The sequence below is a fragment of the Penaeus vannamei genome, chromosome 11, assembly GCF_042767895.1.
Source record: "Penaeus vannamei isolate JL-2024 chromosome 11, ASM4276789v1, whole genome shotgun sequence".
NCBI lineage: Eukaryota > Metazoa > Arthropoda > Malacostraca > Decapoda > Penaeidae > Penaeus > Penaeus vannamei.
The window spans coordinates 41,819,556-41,836,716 of record NC_091559.1 but is presented as its reverse complement, the minus strand read 5'-3'; the positions used below and the strand labels follow the sequence as shown (position 1 = coordinate 41,836,716).

At 35.2% G+C, this 17,161-nt stretch overlaps 1 protein-coding gene across 1 annotated transcript in view; it reads left to right on the top strand.

Moving 5' to 3' along the window:
• The window catches only part of LOC113830592 (uncharacterized), a gene marked incomplete in the record, with an annotated part of 44,839 nt that overhangs the window by 5,941 nt on the left and 21,737 nt on the right, over window positions 1-17,161 (top strand). Inside the window, 3 exon segments of the mRNA XM_070127307.1 lie at window positions 2,364-2,440; window positions 7,424-7,549; window positions 12,586-12,724. Coding sequence (XP_069983408.1) covers window positions 2,364-2,440; window positions 7,424-7,549; window positions 12,586-12,724 — 342 coding nt within the window.

The following is a 17,161-nucleotide window of genomic DNA, read 5'->3' as shown; positions in this document are numbered from 1 at the left end:
AAGGAGAGAGAGAGAGGGTGGAAGGAGAGAGAGAGAGGTGGGAAGGAGAGAGAGAGGGGTGGGAAGGAGAGAGAGAGAGGTGGGAATGAGAGAGAGAGAGGTGGGAATGAGAGAGAGAGAGGTGGGAAGGAGAGAGAGAGTGGTGGGAAAGAGAAACTGAAGGAGAGAGAGAGAGGTGGGAAAGAGAAACTGAAGGAGAGAGAGAGAGGTGGGAAAGAGAAACTGAAAGAAAGAGAGAAGTGGGAAAGAGAAGAAGGAGAGAGAGAGGTGGGTAAGAGAAAAAGGAGAGAGAGAGGTGGGTAAGAGAAAAAGGAGAGAGAGAGGTGGGTAAGAGAAAAAGGAGAGAGAGAGGTGGGTAAGAGAAAAAGGAGAGAGAGAGGTGGGTAAGAGAAAAAGGAGAGAGAGAGGTGGGTAAGAGAAAAAGGAGGAGAGAGAGAGAGTTGGGAAAGAGAAAAAGGAGGAGAGAGAGAGAGTTGGGAAAGAGAAAAAGGAGGAGAGAGAGAGAGAGGTGGGAAAGAGAAAAAGGAGGAGAGAGAGAGAGAGGTGGAAAAGAGAAAAAGAAGGAGAGAGAGAGAGGTGAGAAAGAGAAAAAGGAGGAGAGAGAGAGAGGTGGGAAAGAGAAAAAGGAGGAGAGAGAGAGAGGTGGGAAAGAGAAAAAGGAGGAGAGAGAGAGAGGTGGAAAAGAGAAAAAGGAGGAGAGAGAGAGAGGTGGGAAAGAGAAAAAGGAGGAGAGAGAGAGAGGTGGGAAAGAGAAAAAGGAGGAGAGAGAGAGAGGTGGGAAAGAGAAAAAGGAGGAGAGAGAGAGAGGTGGGAAAGAGAAAAAGGAGGAGAGAGAGAGAGGTGGGAAAGAGAAAAAGGAGGAGAGAGAGAGAGGTGGGAAAGAGAAAAAGGAGGAGAGAGAGAGAGGTGGGAAAGAGAAAAAGGAGGAGAGAGAGAGAGGTGGGAAAGAGAAAAAGGAGGAGAGAGAGAGAGGTGGGAAAGAGAAAAAGGAGGAGAGAGAGAGAGGTGGGAAAGAGAAAAAGGAGGAGAGAGAGAGAGGTGGGAAAGAGAAAAAGGAGGAGAGAGAGAGAGGTGGGAAAGAGAAAAAGGAGGAGAGAGAGAGAGGTGGGAAAGAGAAAAAGGAGGAAAGAGAGAGAGGTGGAAAAGAGAAAAAGAAGGAGAGAGAGGTGGGAAAGAGAAAAAGGAGAGAGAGGTGGGAAAGAGAAAAAGGAGAGAGAGGTGGGAAAGAGAAAAAGGAGGAGAGAGAGAGAGGTGGGAAAGAGAAAAAGGAGGAGAGAGAGAGAGGTGGGAAAGAGAAAAAGAAGGAGAGAGAGAGAGGTGGGAAAGAGAAAAAGAAGGAGAGAGAGAGAGGTGGGAAAGAGAAAAATTTGCTTTTTTGGCATTTTCCAGTGTCAGTACTTGTTACTGGATTTGCTTTTTTCAGATGGTAATAGACTGTTTTCCTTGTACAGACACCATATCATCTCTCTAGGTGAGGGTTGTTAAACTCAAAACCCTTTATGGACTAATTTTCCCCTTCAGCTACCATCTTGAAGGCCAACAAAGATTCATACCTGGTTTTCTAGGATTACATTACTAAAACTGGTATTATGTGCTTCTATTGTCATTTTACATAACAGATTTTAAATGGTGATGCTAATGGTAACAGATCATATGACATTATTTTCTTTCATGGTGATCATAATTCCACAGGCTAATAATTCTTCTTGTTACCCTGTGGGCCACTTAAGAATATCACAGAGGGCACAATTAGCCGATGAACCATAAGTAAGATTGTAAACCCTGGGCTATTGCATTCACTACAAAAACACAGACACACACACACACACACAAAATGCAACAGTGTAAGTGACAATCTTCATAAATGAAGGGCTAGCTTAATAATGTAAAATAGACAACTATAAGACTGATATAGCAAATGTGCCCAGGGCTGCAAATGGGAGTGAGACTGGCTGTGTGTTTGACACCCCTACTCTAGGTAGTCCATAACTGAGTGGAAGAAAAATAACAGTAAGGAACATTTTGTTATTTGTCTTTTTATTTTTGTTGTAATATTCAATTTTCTTTAATACAACCACAGGAGTAAGATGTTGAGCATGGAAATGGCAGCCTCCCTGGAGCTGGTGCTCTTCCAGGACACTACATTCCACATTTGTTTATTGATGGGTATAATAGAAAAGCCCCTTTCTAAATGCCAAATAAGTCTAATCACTTTCACTGATACCCAGAATTCCTTTGCAGATTTTTGGGACTCCTGCCTAAATCTCGATGTCTAATCCTCAAACATAAGATGAATGATACCATGTTATATCTGTATGTAGCTTTTTGGTAAAGATTTTAACTTTTCTTTTTATGATTTGCAGCCAAGATGTCCACAAAGCAGAACACATCTATCCGTACGACTGTGAACGAAAAGAGGAGTTTATCAGGAAGGGACAATGTAAGTAACATTTTACTGTGACTTTTCTTTAATATGGGAGTGGTTAATTAATGGGAGGGTTATTATTTAGCCTTTTTCTTAGTATGTTTTATTACTTTAGCTGTCATTTCATCATCAGGCTTATAGAATCATTATCATTTTATTTTTTTCAACATTTTGTATATCATGTTCATACATGTCCCTTGCATGAAAAATGTAAACTGAAAAAAAAAAATAAGTGTAAAACTTAGAGGCTACTATATATATATGAACAAAATGAGACCAGTCCTATCTTTATTATTAGCTTCGTATCAGTTATTAAAAACAAAATCTTTATGTACATTTGGAAGGTCATCTGTGTTTCATTTCTGCTGTTTTTCTTTGAAAATACATCTAGCCTATATTTGATACAGCTGTATGATGTGGCTAAAATATTCAATTTCTATTTCCCCTAGTAAACTGTGTAGTGAAACCATATATTATGTTTTTTGTGTAATGAAAATATATATTAGCCTTGTGTAGAGAACAGCTAAATAGATATGTACAGACATTAGACAAACAAGGCAAGAGTTGGCTTCAGTATTATTAACCCCTTGCTGCCGGGTGTCATGTATGTACATGCCATGGCTGTTGTGGACAAAGTAGTGGATGGCATTTTATCACGACCATTCCCGTGTCATTGGCTCATTGGACGGAGGTTGTTTTTCTCCAATAATTGCAGCTTCATTTATGTGGTAAAGCTTATAGGCAATAGTACCTAAAGTGAAGGTAAACCTTCAAATTTATAAAATTAAAAAAAAATATGGCAAAATAAACTGGTTGCAAACGGGAAACTGCTGATGTGTACCAACAGTCCCGTGATCATGTCCACTTACCAAACTTTTTTACCAGGGGTGAATGCGTTAAACCATGGTTTTTACGTTACAGTATTGAATTTGGTGTTGAAGCCATCTGTTGTTTGATGTAAAGGCAGAAAATTTAATTGAGTGACAAAATATGTATCATGTTCAACAGTAGAAACAGTCCTTTTTAATCCTGAGTCATGTATTTCCAACTGGCTGGTTACATCTGAGGTACTTTGACACATAAAAGATAATTACCTTTGTAAAATACAGTCTTGGCTTTGACTTAGCTTCATGATTTTTTTTTTTTTTTTTTTTTTTTTATTATTATTTTTTTGTTTGTTACTTGAATTCCCTCGGCTTTAGCTTTACAGCCAAAAGCAAAGGTTACACTAATCATCTCTGTCCAGGGATCCCTGGATAGCCACGCTGAGCGTCTATCAAGTACAAGGCAGGATTGTCACAGTATGACCAGTGTGAAACATCATCCCTGAGTGTACAATAATCTGGATGAACTGAGCATCAAAGCTAGTTATGGATTCAATGAATTTCATTGCCTATTGATTTTAGAAATACAAGAAAGAAGACACAGAACTTAGAAAAGATACTCTGATACCCAGTGTTCCAACAGAAATAGAAAATCTGACAATATTTTTTCTAGTTGCATATACTGCTTTAAGTGGAGTCAGTAATGTATAAGAAATGTAATTGTTGACTGATGAAAACCAAAGTGGGTAGAAAGGAAATACTATAACTGAAATTGAGTAAGATGTTGTTAATTGTCGATTGTGATACAGCCTTACCTTATGAATCTTGTTGATTTATCCACCCATTACATTACCCCCATACCCCCATCCCTCTTGCAGGCCTTCCTCTCCTTGAGCTAATCAGTCATGCTTTCTTGCCTCTTTCATCCTGTGATTAGAAGTAAGGATTCTGGTCATGTTCTTTTCTTCTCCCTTAACTTATCATATTGTTTCACATCATGAGTTGCCACCTGGTGTATTGGTAGTGTTTTTCTTTTCATACATGTAGATGTGTCTGAATAGAATGTGGTTTTTATATGATAGAATTATGATTTTATATGTTTTTTTTTTATTTACATATTCAATGTAAGTTATCCATTTTCATTCATATATTATGGGTAGTTGTGATAAATTTTCTATTGTTATCATGTGTATTAGATAATAAATGATAGTGATATACATTTTCTAGTGCAAAAAATTAGGGCACTGCCCCTGGAGAAGTAGGGGGCACAGGGGTCAAATGGAGTTAGTGGTCTTATCATGGTGTTATGTGTGAGGAAACAAGTATGTGGTCATTAGACCCTGTCTTAATTATTGCATGGTGTTATGGGCATAAGCATCAGAGGATATGAATTTTAGACATTTAGGTTAACCATTTGGTTCCAGGAGACGACATCTTGTCATGAAAGATTTTGTCTAAGGGGCAGCTAAGGGGTCCATTTCATCATGGAAACAAATTTGACTGAGGGATGGGTGACAGAAATGACTTATCATGGGAAAGTGTTGCGGAGTGATGGTGACGGGGATGTCTTCTCATGAATGTTTAAAGCACTTTGAGTGGGACTGACAAAGATGATATGAGGTCTGAGCAATGAAAATGGCCTATCATCATTTTTGTACAACAAAACAAATACAAACCTCAAAAAAAGGCAAAAAACAAAAGTGATCCTGAAAGATAGAAGGGCCTACAAGCTACAAATCCAGGAGAATTGCCACTCAAAGAAGCCAAATGCCCCCATTTTGGTCCATATATATCTCACGAGGCACCCAGATTCAGTGGCTGCATTTGTCTTTTCTATCATTGGAGAAAATAGGGCCTCAAAGTATTTTGGGGTTTAGTATACTGATTTTGAATTTCCCGAGAGGGGGAGGACCCTTGCCAAAATCCTTTTTTTCCCCCTAATGGTTTTATAAATTGACCTTGAAAGTTTTTTCATAGTTCATTTTTCACTCATTATTATGTTCATATTCGAACTTCTATAAAAGGAAAGAGACCCTTTCTGTTACTAGTTGTTGCAGTTAGATTGAGTCATTAGCATCACAAAACACATTATTTATGTAACTGAATATCCATATAACAAGGTTATCATTGGCTACACGATCTTTTCTTCTCATGCCTGAGTGGTTCCCTCTACTTCCCTTGCCCTCAGCCTTCCCCAATACTTAACACCTCCCCCCCCCCCCCACCTAGCTCAGCCACTCTGCATTCTTGCAACTAGCTCCATCCCCTATAGTGACTATCTAAACCAATCCAAAATAAAACACGTTTGTAAATGCAAGAAAAAAGAAATACAGTTACATCCAATTAACCCATTGGATCTGGGTACCTTGCCGCCTGAATATGGCCCAAAATCCAGGTGTTAGGCTAACTTAAGTGGACACTCTCCCACATGTATGGCTTGTAGGCCAAGCCCACATGAGCCTTTGCAATGTTATCTTTTTTATTGGCACAAATGTTCTTAGAGCTTTTTTGACATTTTCCAAGGTCTATAAATTTGCTATTTAATCTGCTGTAAGATGGTAATCTATTGCTTTCCTTGCACAGACTCCATATCATCTGTGTAGGTAGTGTACAATATCTAAAGCAGTAAATAACATTGTTATAAAATTTAGAATATACTTGACCCTCAGCTAACTTTTTTCATCACAGGACAGACATGTCATCCAGATCCAATGGGTTAAATTTCATTAATAAAGTGTTTTCATTATAGATTTATTGACAGATATTTAATATTTTTTCTGTGAAAAATATGATTTGCTCAATAAGACTTCAAGAAAGCACAATGTATAAAAGACAAAAAATAATTCAATTAATTTTGAATTTTGGAACTCTTGTAAATTTCAGTGTTTTGCTCGTATGTCAGTAAAAGCAAATGCTCCTTTTGTGATGATCATTACATGGGCAGCAACAGTTCATACTTATAAACTGGTTATACAATAAAAGTCATAAAGAGAAACAATAGAGGCCTCACAATTCATGTGATTATGATGATGATTTAAAAGATAACCATTTTCATTGTCAGGTATTGGTAAATCATTATAGATTATTAAAAAAAGTAAAATTAATAGAAACATTATAGTCCACACAATTCCTTTAATGATGATTATATTTTGAAAGATAACAATTTTCATTGCCAGGTATTAGTAAATCATGATAGATTATTATAAAAAAATGAAATGAAATTGTAATGCAGAAATACTAGAAACCCCACCTCTGATTGGGTTAGTTATGAAAATGGAAAAATATCTTGAATGCATTTTTTTGTTGAAAGTATTCCGGGTTGAAAGTCTTGATAAGACTGAGCAGAAATTTAGCTTTGAATCCAGGTGAAGTGCATCCAAAATTATATGAATAATGATACACTAGATACACCAGATAATAAGACACTAAAAATTCTTGATGTAAGCTTTTAAGTAATAAGCAGTTGAAATTTTGGAAATCTTTGTCAGATATGTGTAAGTTTTATGGTTTATATAGTAACAATTGTGCTTATTTCAACACATCATATATTATTTAAATGACTAATATGTTGAGGATGGTTAAGAAGATTATAAAAAAATATTAATAGTATTTAAACAATGTCAACAAGATTGTGGTATTCCCAGAAAAGTAACTTTACTCATTTTTGTGTAATATGTTATGGGGCAAATTTTATCCAGCTAGTGTCCTTGTTAGACAGATGTATCTTATATATATATTTACTTGTTAAAGACAGACCTGTATGTTAATATAAAATTTGAGAATTAAGCAGTCATATTTGCATTGATTTGAAGTAATTAAATTATCATAAAGGTGTATTGCATGCAGGTATAGAAACTTAGATATGTTTCATGAAAATGCACAAATATATGAATAACATTGCCTCTATTATGGGCATTGCTGACTGGCAATGAGTGGAGTAGGAGAGACATCAGGGTAAGTGGCATTCTTGGCATATATGATGCATTGGCCTACTAGCCTGATTGTAGTGCATCACTTTTTAAATGTTATATACACCAGATTGGGGAGATGTGACTTGGAGGTTAAACCAAATTGTATGTCTCTTTCTTTTAATTATTTTTCCCATTAATGTAGGATACAGAATTTCTTCTGATATCAGGCATTAAGCTTTGAAATTGGATTTTTTTTGTTGCAGACATTAACAAGAACCAAAGCCATGGTGATGTGGATCTCCTTGCGAAGTTTGAAGCTGACGTTGTTACTGCAGAGAAACTTACAGGTGGAGATATGAATATTCTCCAGACCATGGGTGAAGTTGCTGGTAAGCGCAGAATAGACTATAGTGATCTGGGTTTTGGGCCACCAAAACCTAAGAAGAAGAAAGAAGATATGATCAAGAGGGGATCAGATATTGGCCAGGCTGTTGTATATAAAAAGGTTGGGATAAGAAGTGCAGGTAATAAGCTTCAGAGGGTTGTCATAGAACACAAGGTTAGAATTCTGGAACAACCACGAAAGGAAAATATGACCCAAGACATGCGGGAGGCATCAAACTGGTACAAATGCTACAGCTGTGGGTATACATGTTCCAGACTTAATGTAATAATTTGGCACAACAAAGCACACATTAACAAAGTATGTAATTATGACACAGGTATAAAAGTCCCAGGTAGAAGGAAGCGCAAACAAGGAACCCCAAGGACAAGTAAAGAGATGCGAAAGAAAGCCAAAGATGCAAAAGGCAAAGAAAACTTGGAACATGCCCATACTAATGGGGAAGTATCTAGTCCAAAGAAAGATTCCCAAGACACTCAACAACTTCTTAAGGACTGGGATGATGAAGATGATGATGGAGAAGGGGACAGGGTAAAGGCACCAGGTGGACCAGGGAAAAGTCGCAATGATTCTGATGATGGTTACAGCGACAATGATGATTATCCTCCACCACAACCCAAATACGAGAGACGACCAATGCCCAAGGCAGCAGATATTAATTCTGCTTTTGATGCTTTATTAGCTGCCACACCCATGACTCCATCTTCGAATCAAACCACAAATTATGTTAACAATGATAGTGATAGTGATTACAGTGACTGGGAGAAATACTATGCTAGAGATTCTGGATCAGAATCTGAAGAGGAAGAGGTAGCTCAAGAAAGTGATATTAAAAGTTTATGTGAGGAGAAAGAGGGTGTTACTGGCAGAAATGCTGATGTTACATCAAAGGAGGAGAATAATGATGTGAGTGAATGTAAAACAGAAGAGGTAGAAGAAACTGGAGATGAGTACAAGCCAAATATTTCTACTGCTGTAACTGAAGAGGAGGAAACAAAGCAGGTAGATGTAGTGGATCATGGTAACAGTCAGATGGCTTTGACTCCAGAGCCAGAAGAACCAGTGAAAACAGAGGAACCAGAAGAATCGAAACCAGACATAGCAGAGGAAAGACTAACTCCACCTCTTCATTATTTTAATCCTAATAGTGCTAAAGATGAACAAAAGGAAGTTGATGATGAACCAGATATGATTGAGGAGGCTTGCTCAGATAATATTCAAACTGAAGTTACTTCTGAGACATTAGAGGAGAGTAGAGAAGCATTAGATCCAGTTGAAGAGTCCAGAATGGAAATTGATCAGCCTTATGAAATGAGTGAGGATCAGAATGATAGTGAAAATGACTGTAAGTCTGCAGAAGTTGAAGATTATTATCATGATGATGCATCTGTTGAAGGTTCCAGCCACATAGCAGATAGAGTTGATGAAAAAGTGACTCAAAAGGTAGAGCCCAAGATAGTACAAAGAATTGGAATAGAGAAAGAGGAGAAAGAAAGCTTAGAGGGAGAAGGAAGTGATGTAGAAGATCACCCATCAGGCATTCATAGCTCTCAGACCAGGTTAGAATCTGGGTCAGAAAGCATTGCTGAGCCAATGAGAGTAAGTGACGTAACTACATCATCAGGCTCAGGTACAACTTATATGTTGGTTGCTGTAGATGCTCATGGAAACACAGTGCCAACTGTACCTACCCCTGCACTTAGTGAAGGAGGAAGTAACCTAGTCGCTGTAGAGGCTACTATGGAGGATGGCACTACGAGAACCCTCTATATTGATCCTTCACAATTAGGTCCTAATGTTGATCTGAACAATCTCATGCTTCATATAGACACCAGTGGACAAGAACATGTTATCATTCCTTCTTCATCATCATCGGATTCTGAAACGCCAAGTCTTGACCATAGCATGTCAGAGGGTCAGGACAAAAATTATGCTGACCCACAGCCAAAAAATGATGCAGGAGCTGTTGAACTTGAACACTATGAGTTGCCCCAAGAAAAGGGTGAGACCTCGTGAGTAAAAGCTTAAGCTTTTACTTTAGATTGTTAAGGGATAAAAAAATATTTGTGCCTTTTTTTTAAGTATTGGAAGGAATCCTTCCATTTATTATTCTCTTTTTTATCCTTTTTTTTTTCTTGTTCACACAATTTATGTCACGAGTCATTCTTTTCAGCACCAACACAAATCCAGTGGTTTTGTGCATATTTATATAGATGTTCTCTAGAATTTAGATTGTTTCTGTAAAAAAGTTTTAAATTTTAGCTCAAACTTGTATTTTTTCAGTGCTTGAATTACACTGGTACTGTAAGTATCTGCTCCCTTAATTACAATACTTTATGACCCTATTCCTATGCAATTCTTTTTTCTTAAGCTTGATAGGTTCCTAAATAAGTTACATGAAGCAGCATGATAGGTTTCTAACTACTATGTCTTGTGGCTATATCCATAATGAAGTGGATAATTGGATTCTGTTCCTCAAGCTCTTGCATCATTTTATGTTCAAATTTGCTTCAGTGATCCATGTTGGGTTTAAAAGAAAGCATCACTGCCAGTAATGTAGTACATTTAGCACATGGTTCAAAACTTATTATAGCAATTATATAGTAAGGGACTGAGAAACATTGAATCAACATACTGTTCAGTCTTCATGTGATGGATTATTGGAAGTTTTAGAGTTTTATTGAATGGAACTATTGTGGTTGGTCTAGTACTCAGCAGTAGTGTGTATACACTTTTCCAAAGGAAAACAAAGGACTTTATGATTCCTCACAGGTGGATGACAGAGAATGAATGAATAAGAATTTGGATTTTTAAGGTTTTGACTTTTGATGTATACTTGGACATTGGGTAAAAAAAACATATAAAGGGCTAGCAATTGATAATTGCAGATAAGCATTAATAATTTTCACTATTTTTATGGCAAAAGGATTTGGAGTTATTAGAATTTGATAGTTGTTGGTTCGATAAGTGCTTCGAGGGTTCTTATTTTTGTTTTACTTAATTTTGAACAAATGCAATATAATATTTAAAAGAATGCCTTGTAGATAAAGCAATGTCAACCTTCTGTAAGTGAATCATTGAGTTGATGATGCAGTACAAAAACAGTATAGTGGATTACAAATATTAAGATTTTATAAATTGTCAACCTTTGGTTTCATTGTAGGTTGGCCATTTACCCAAAAGCTTCTGGAATGCAAATACCATAGGGATATACTGCTGCAGTTGCATTATATGGGCCTGCAATTAAAAGCTTAGGTTATCTGTCCTTTAAGTGTGAGTTCATTATTTTAACAGAGTGGGGCATGAATAAAGGGTTAAGGATTTGCAGGTCAAGATTGCTAAAGCGTAAAAAGATTCTCTTCCACCTCCTTATGAGACATGTCCTTCATTCTCTGTCTTCACTCGCAAATGATTTGTTGGACTTGATCTGATTGCATTTTGGTCTTGTTCTTCCTGTTTGTGTGTTCATTTCATTCATGTATTTTTGTTTGTTATTTAAAACTGAAAAGGACATTTTAAAATGCACATGTATAGGACTAATATATAGATGTGTCCAGTGTGATATATATTACTGTTATAAATACAATGCTTGTGTAATAATTTAAAAGTAAGCATGTGAATCATTTGGAAAATATTCCAAAATTGTGATCAGTGTAGATGGAAAGTAGGTCATTTTATATAATTATCTAAATCCATGGAAAATATAACTATAGAAATTAATGATATTGGAAGACTTCTGCAAAGGCTACTGTGATACAAATATCACCCACACTATATCATGGGTGCATGTATTTTTTGACACTTCTTTAAAAAAGAAAATCATAACCAACTTATATTCTATTACTGTAAAGATTATCGGAAGTGATGAAAAACAACAGAATGTTAGCCTACTAATTTGTTAAGTATTTATTCAGGTGAAAATCTCCATTATGGTATAATTTGCTTTTACTCTCGATATTTTAAAAGCTTTTAAGAGTAATTTGTATGTTGTGTAAATTATGAATATAAGTACCTTTCAAATAGAAAAATATATGTACAGAAAACTAATTTTTTTTAACAGAGCACAGAATTTGTTATTTAAAAGTCTTTTTTACTTAATTTAAAAACGGAAGATAACAGAACTTTAGGTACTATGTGAAATGAAGGAATTTTTGCTAATACTGGTAAACAGGTATATTAAATCAAAGTGCAACGTTACTTGGTTAGAAAAGGCAGAGCTGATTACCATTTAGTTCAGTGATCCTTGCTTGGCAGTTGTAGTAGAAAATCAGAAAGTGGAATTGTACATACCGTTTATACCCACATATATATATCAATGTATTTACACTTCTATATCTCATGGTTTAACAAATAATAGATGTCATTTAGTTATTTGAATGGTATTGTAGATTTTAAGAATTGTGGACACATCTCTGTAAGACCCAACATGGACAGCATACGTCTTTGTATCATGCATTTGCTCTTCTTAATTTGATCAACTCATTTCATGCTATAATGTATCCCAGCAATCGTTCTCTTCTTAACTGCTATTCAGAGATCATAATATGCTTTCATACACTTTCAGAATCTCTTGCTTGGTCTCTTTTGACCACGAGTCTTCGACCCCAAAACACACGACACTTACTGTCTGACTTTCATGTACATCATATCAACCCAGTCTTAATGAACAGGTTACTGATAGAGTATTACAGTGCACTCTTACCCAGTGTGGCCATTCATCACATTTAAGGGTTTATGTTTTGTGGCAGTGAATTGCTTGTGTGACTTATGTACCATCCTCACCCTGTCCAAAAGTTTATATTTAGATTATACATATTTTTCTAGGCTTTGGTGTATTCTGTAATATTACCTGAGTGAATATTATCAATGTGATTTAGAAGAGAGTCTTTGTTTGTACAGTGTTCAGTAGCTGTGTTGATAGTATGCCCGTCAGTTTTGTAAAGGTATGTGAGAAGAAGTGGAAATTATGTGAAATCTGTTTTGAAAGGGTGAATTTTTGTCTCACTGTATTGATAATTTCAGAGAAATGTAGGGCATCTGAAGAGAGTTGTCCCAAGAATCCCAGCATTGGTGTGGAATTGTCATTAATGTCTGAGAAGCTGGTGGCCCCCTCAGGCTCCAGGAATCCATCATGTGTTACCAATGAGGATTATCTCTCAAGGTAATGCATTGACTGCTTCATTTTAATATGCAGGTAATCCTCTCACATCAGTGGGGATTAATCAGCATGTTATGTGATAATAACCATTCTTGGGGCAGCCATATATATTTTTGTATTTGTGTTTCATAGTGAACGAGGCTAGGTAGAAGTGGAAAATGATTGAACTATATAAGTTTACGTGTAAATTATATTTTGCAAATCTGATTGAACTTTTTCCTTTTTTTTTATTTATTTTTTTCTTAATGTAAATTCCTTTTACAATTTTTGCTCCAGTGTCACCATTTTTTGGGACACGACAAATGAGAATTTTTGGTGTATCTCATTCATGTTAGTGCATTTTCGAGTGTCATCCTATGCCAGTTATGGATCTTGTGAGTAAGGGCCTCTAGTGAAGTGCCTGCTCTTTGCGAAATTATCTCGGCCTTGGGTGGAGTATTTGGATATTTGTATTTATGTATTTCGTTATGGATTTTAGTCATTAGAATAATGTTAATATCACTGTGATGGATATTTCATTATCATCATTATCATCATCATTATTATTGATTGTTGTTGTTTTTATTATTATTATTATTATTATTATTATTATTATTATTATTATTATTATTGTTATTATTATTATAGTTATTATTGTTATTATCAATATTATTATTATTGTTATTATTGTTCTTGTTATTTTAGTTATTATTATCGTTGTCATCATTATTATTGATTTTTAATTATTATTATTATTATCATCATTGTATTATAATGGTTATTATTTTTATTCTTATCATTGTTATTATTATTTTTATCATCATTTTTATCATTATCATTATTATGATCATTATTGTTAACATTATTATTATATTATAATTATATTATTATTAATTTTTTTGGTCATTATTCTTATTATTATTTTTTTTCATTATTATTATTATTTTTTTTTTCATTATTACTATTCCTATTCCTATTGATGTGCTATTGCTGTTAATTGGATTATTTTGATTATTTTCATTAAATTAATATTTATCATTACGATTATTAGTATTTATGTGACTATTTTTCATTTTGATTATGATAATGCTGTTGATATAATTAGTGTGTTTTATTATTTTCAGAAATATAATTACAGTTACTAGCATTGTTGCCACTCCTCCCCCCTCCCCCTCCCCCCTCCCCCCTCATCAGACATTTGACCATTGTTGGTTATTATTGTTTATAGAATTTTCATTTCTTAATTTCACTTTTTTCAATATCTTGATGATGATTATGGACATGACTTACAATTTCTATATTTGTAATACTAATTCTTTAAGTCTGCATAATGTATTCTTTATGCTTTTTTTATTATCTGAAGTTCACACCCACACTCACAACTGCTGTCACACCCACACTCATACAGTTACACCCACACTCACATCCACACACACTGTATATAATGTTATTTTATCTCATCTTCATCCTGTGTTTATGTCTAAATGTTTCTGAAAACAAGCAATCGGATAGACATTCTTATACTCCAGTGTGCATGATTTGTTGTGAAATGGCTTATCCAGCCGTATATTCAAGGAATACAAAGGTGACAATGGAAAGAATCCGATATTTAGTTATGCTGATCATGCCTTATATTAGCATATGACGTTATTCTTTAGTCTCCAGGGTGCCAGTCTCATGTGTAAAGTTTTTATGTCTGGGGGTTGTAAATGATTCATGGCAAATAAATACACAATTCTTTATTTCGACTTCTTTTACCCTGCTAATTTAAGAGTTTCTTTTTTGTGAAGGCTGTAGAATTCAAAGCTCCAGATGTAGTAAACTTAGAGAATGATTTTGATTACTGTAATTGGATTCAAGTTAATGAAGACTTATTTAGAGGATCTGCTGATAATGACCTCAAATTCTTGATAAAACTACACCAGTGAAATGAAAAGGGAGAAAATTAGGGAAAATGGCATAGTACTTTTTAGAAAAGAAATCATGATGTTACCCCTATTTGTAGTTACAAGAAGCCTAGTGCAAAAAATAAAACATGATTTTAAAGAATATATTTATAAAAAAGCAGCAAGTTAGAAAAAAAGCAAAGCTTATGGTTTTTCATATGCTGTAGGACTATGCTCGGTCACATTTGTATATGTAGAAGTGTACTCCAGATGATGCATTATTTCCATATAAAAGTTTCATGAATGATTTCAGTTTAGTCATTAATTGTTGACATAACCTTATGATTATCGAGTAAAATTCCTACTTGCTTGTTAACATAAATACACACCAGTGCTGCCTAGTGTAAAGGAAGCAAGTATATACTTGGCATATTGTGTATGTTTTGAATTGCTTACCATATCATTTCATAGACGTAATTATGATCTAACAACAAAATATTTAAAGTTAAGATAACGGTATGATAGGATTACAGTATTGTTTGTAAAGATAATGTGAATGTAAAGGTTCACTTAACATACCAGAATAACACACTGTAAAGGACCTATTGCACTAGCACTTTGCTCTTCAATTTTTTTTTTCTGTATGAAGTACCTGCATGCAAATGGATTGACCTTATCACACTACCAAGGCAGCAAACACTGCTTATGCAAGCAGACATGGCACCATCCAAGTTAGGTCACGTGAATCACAAGAACATTCTAATATCACATTATTTTAAAGAAATACAATTATGTATAATGTATATAAAAATGTTCTGGAATATAAAAAAAGCTAGTCATATAAATCCTTTGTTGCTCAAGATCAAGATGGAAATTGTCAGATGGAAGTGGCCTCCACCATCTTCATTTGGGAGGCATGTGATACATGCAGAAATCCTCAGATTCACGTAGAAATGCAAAAAATTATGGAATAGGCATAAGTGTGATACTGCTTTTAGCTATCAAAACTTTTTTGATTTTATGATTAGCATTGTCTTTTGATGTTTACAGTAAAGTTCACTGAAGTTTAAAAGAAGCCTCTGTGAGACAAATAATTTTTTATGCAACATATGACACAGATCGGTAAAATGCACAGAGCTTTAACACATACCTTGTTCTTCACTCGAATATGGGATTTTTCTTAGACCTAGAACAGTCAAAGAGAGCTTTGCTTTATAAGTATAATTTATATGATAGCACCCCTCTAAGTAATCTATAATTGATGAACTCGTTGATCTCGTTCCATCACGGAAATCATGGTGTCAAAAATATGGGCAGTTGCTTATGTAAGTAGAAAACATTGTGGGTGTCCGGGCATGTAGACTGGGCATGCACGAACACTCATGAGTGGTGACAAGAGTCTTTGCCTCCCCATTACAAAGTTATTTTGCGGAAACTTTTTTTTAGCTTTTTTGCTATTTTCCAATGTCCGTATATATCTTTTGATTTGCTTTATTCAGATGGTAATAGCTTATTTTCCTTGCACATACTTCATAACATATCTCTATGTACTAAATAGCTCAGTGCAAGAAAAAAAAAAAAAAAGGAACAATTAATTATTTGCATCATATATCTTATTATTTCGTAATTTTCAATTTTCCGTAATACAAACTGTGTCGCTGGTCACAGTGTGTAGCATGGTAATGGCATCCTCCCTGGAGCTGGCATTCTTCCAGTCACAGCTCATGCACATTACATTCCAAATTTGTTTATCGATGGGAATAATGCTGAAGCCCCCTTCTAAGTGCCAAATGAGCCAAATCACACTTCAAAAGGATTGTGCACTCATGGCAAGTCTTTTCCGTCACCTAAGCCTTCGCTCATGACAGCAAGTTCGTGTCACCCGGACTGTAGCCATTCTGTATGATGACAGCATGTTCAAGTCACCTGGCCCTTGGCCCAGTTTTTTCCATGACAGGACCGTGATGCTATCTGGATTATATTATAGGAGTTAATAACATCTTGTATAAGGCAAACCAAAGACCCTTGTGATATTTTTAGAAATGTATCTCTCAAATAAATATTACTAGATGGGAGCAGTAGCATCTGGGAAATAAATGAAAAAATTCTGTATTTAGATTTTTCTCTACAGATGGTTTTCAAGATATTTTGTTTTAAGTTTTTGCTATCTTTCCAGAACTCTGCTTATTGCAGTGTACTCAACAGTAAAAATTTTATTTGATAATTCCATATTGGGCATTTTAGCTTGATCCTTTTGCATAGGGGTTGTGGGATAGCTTGATTTGAAATGTCTTGTGAGAACCCTGAATTTTGATAATAGTTAAATCCAGGTTAAGTGAGTGCTATGATATGATGTAAACATGAGGCACTGCACTATCAACTAGGTTAAATATGCTGATATGCCACTTAGCATTAGATTTTCTCTCTAAAATTTATCACTGCATCATCCAATACAATATAGCAGGCGATTGAGAAAGTAAGGTAGCGGTCTAGTTTGTATATTTGATATGAATAATAGAAATAGCCACCTGGAATCAGATAAATGTCCATCTGTAACAAGATGACTATACATAGA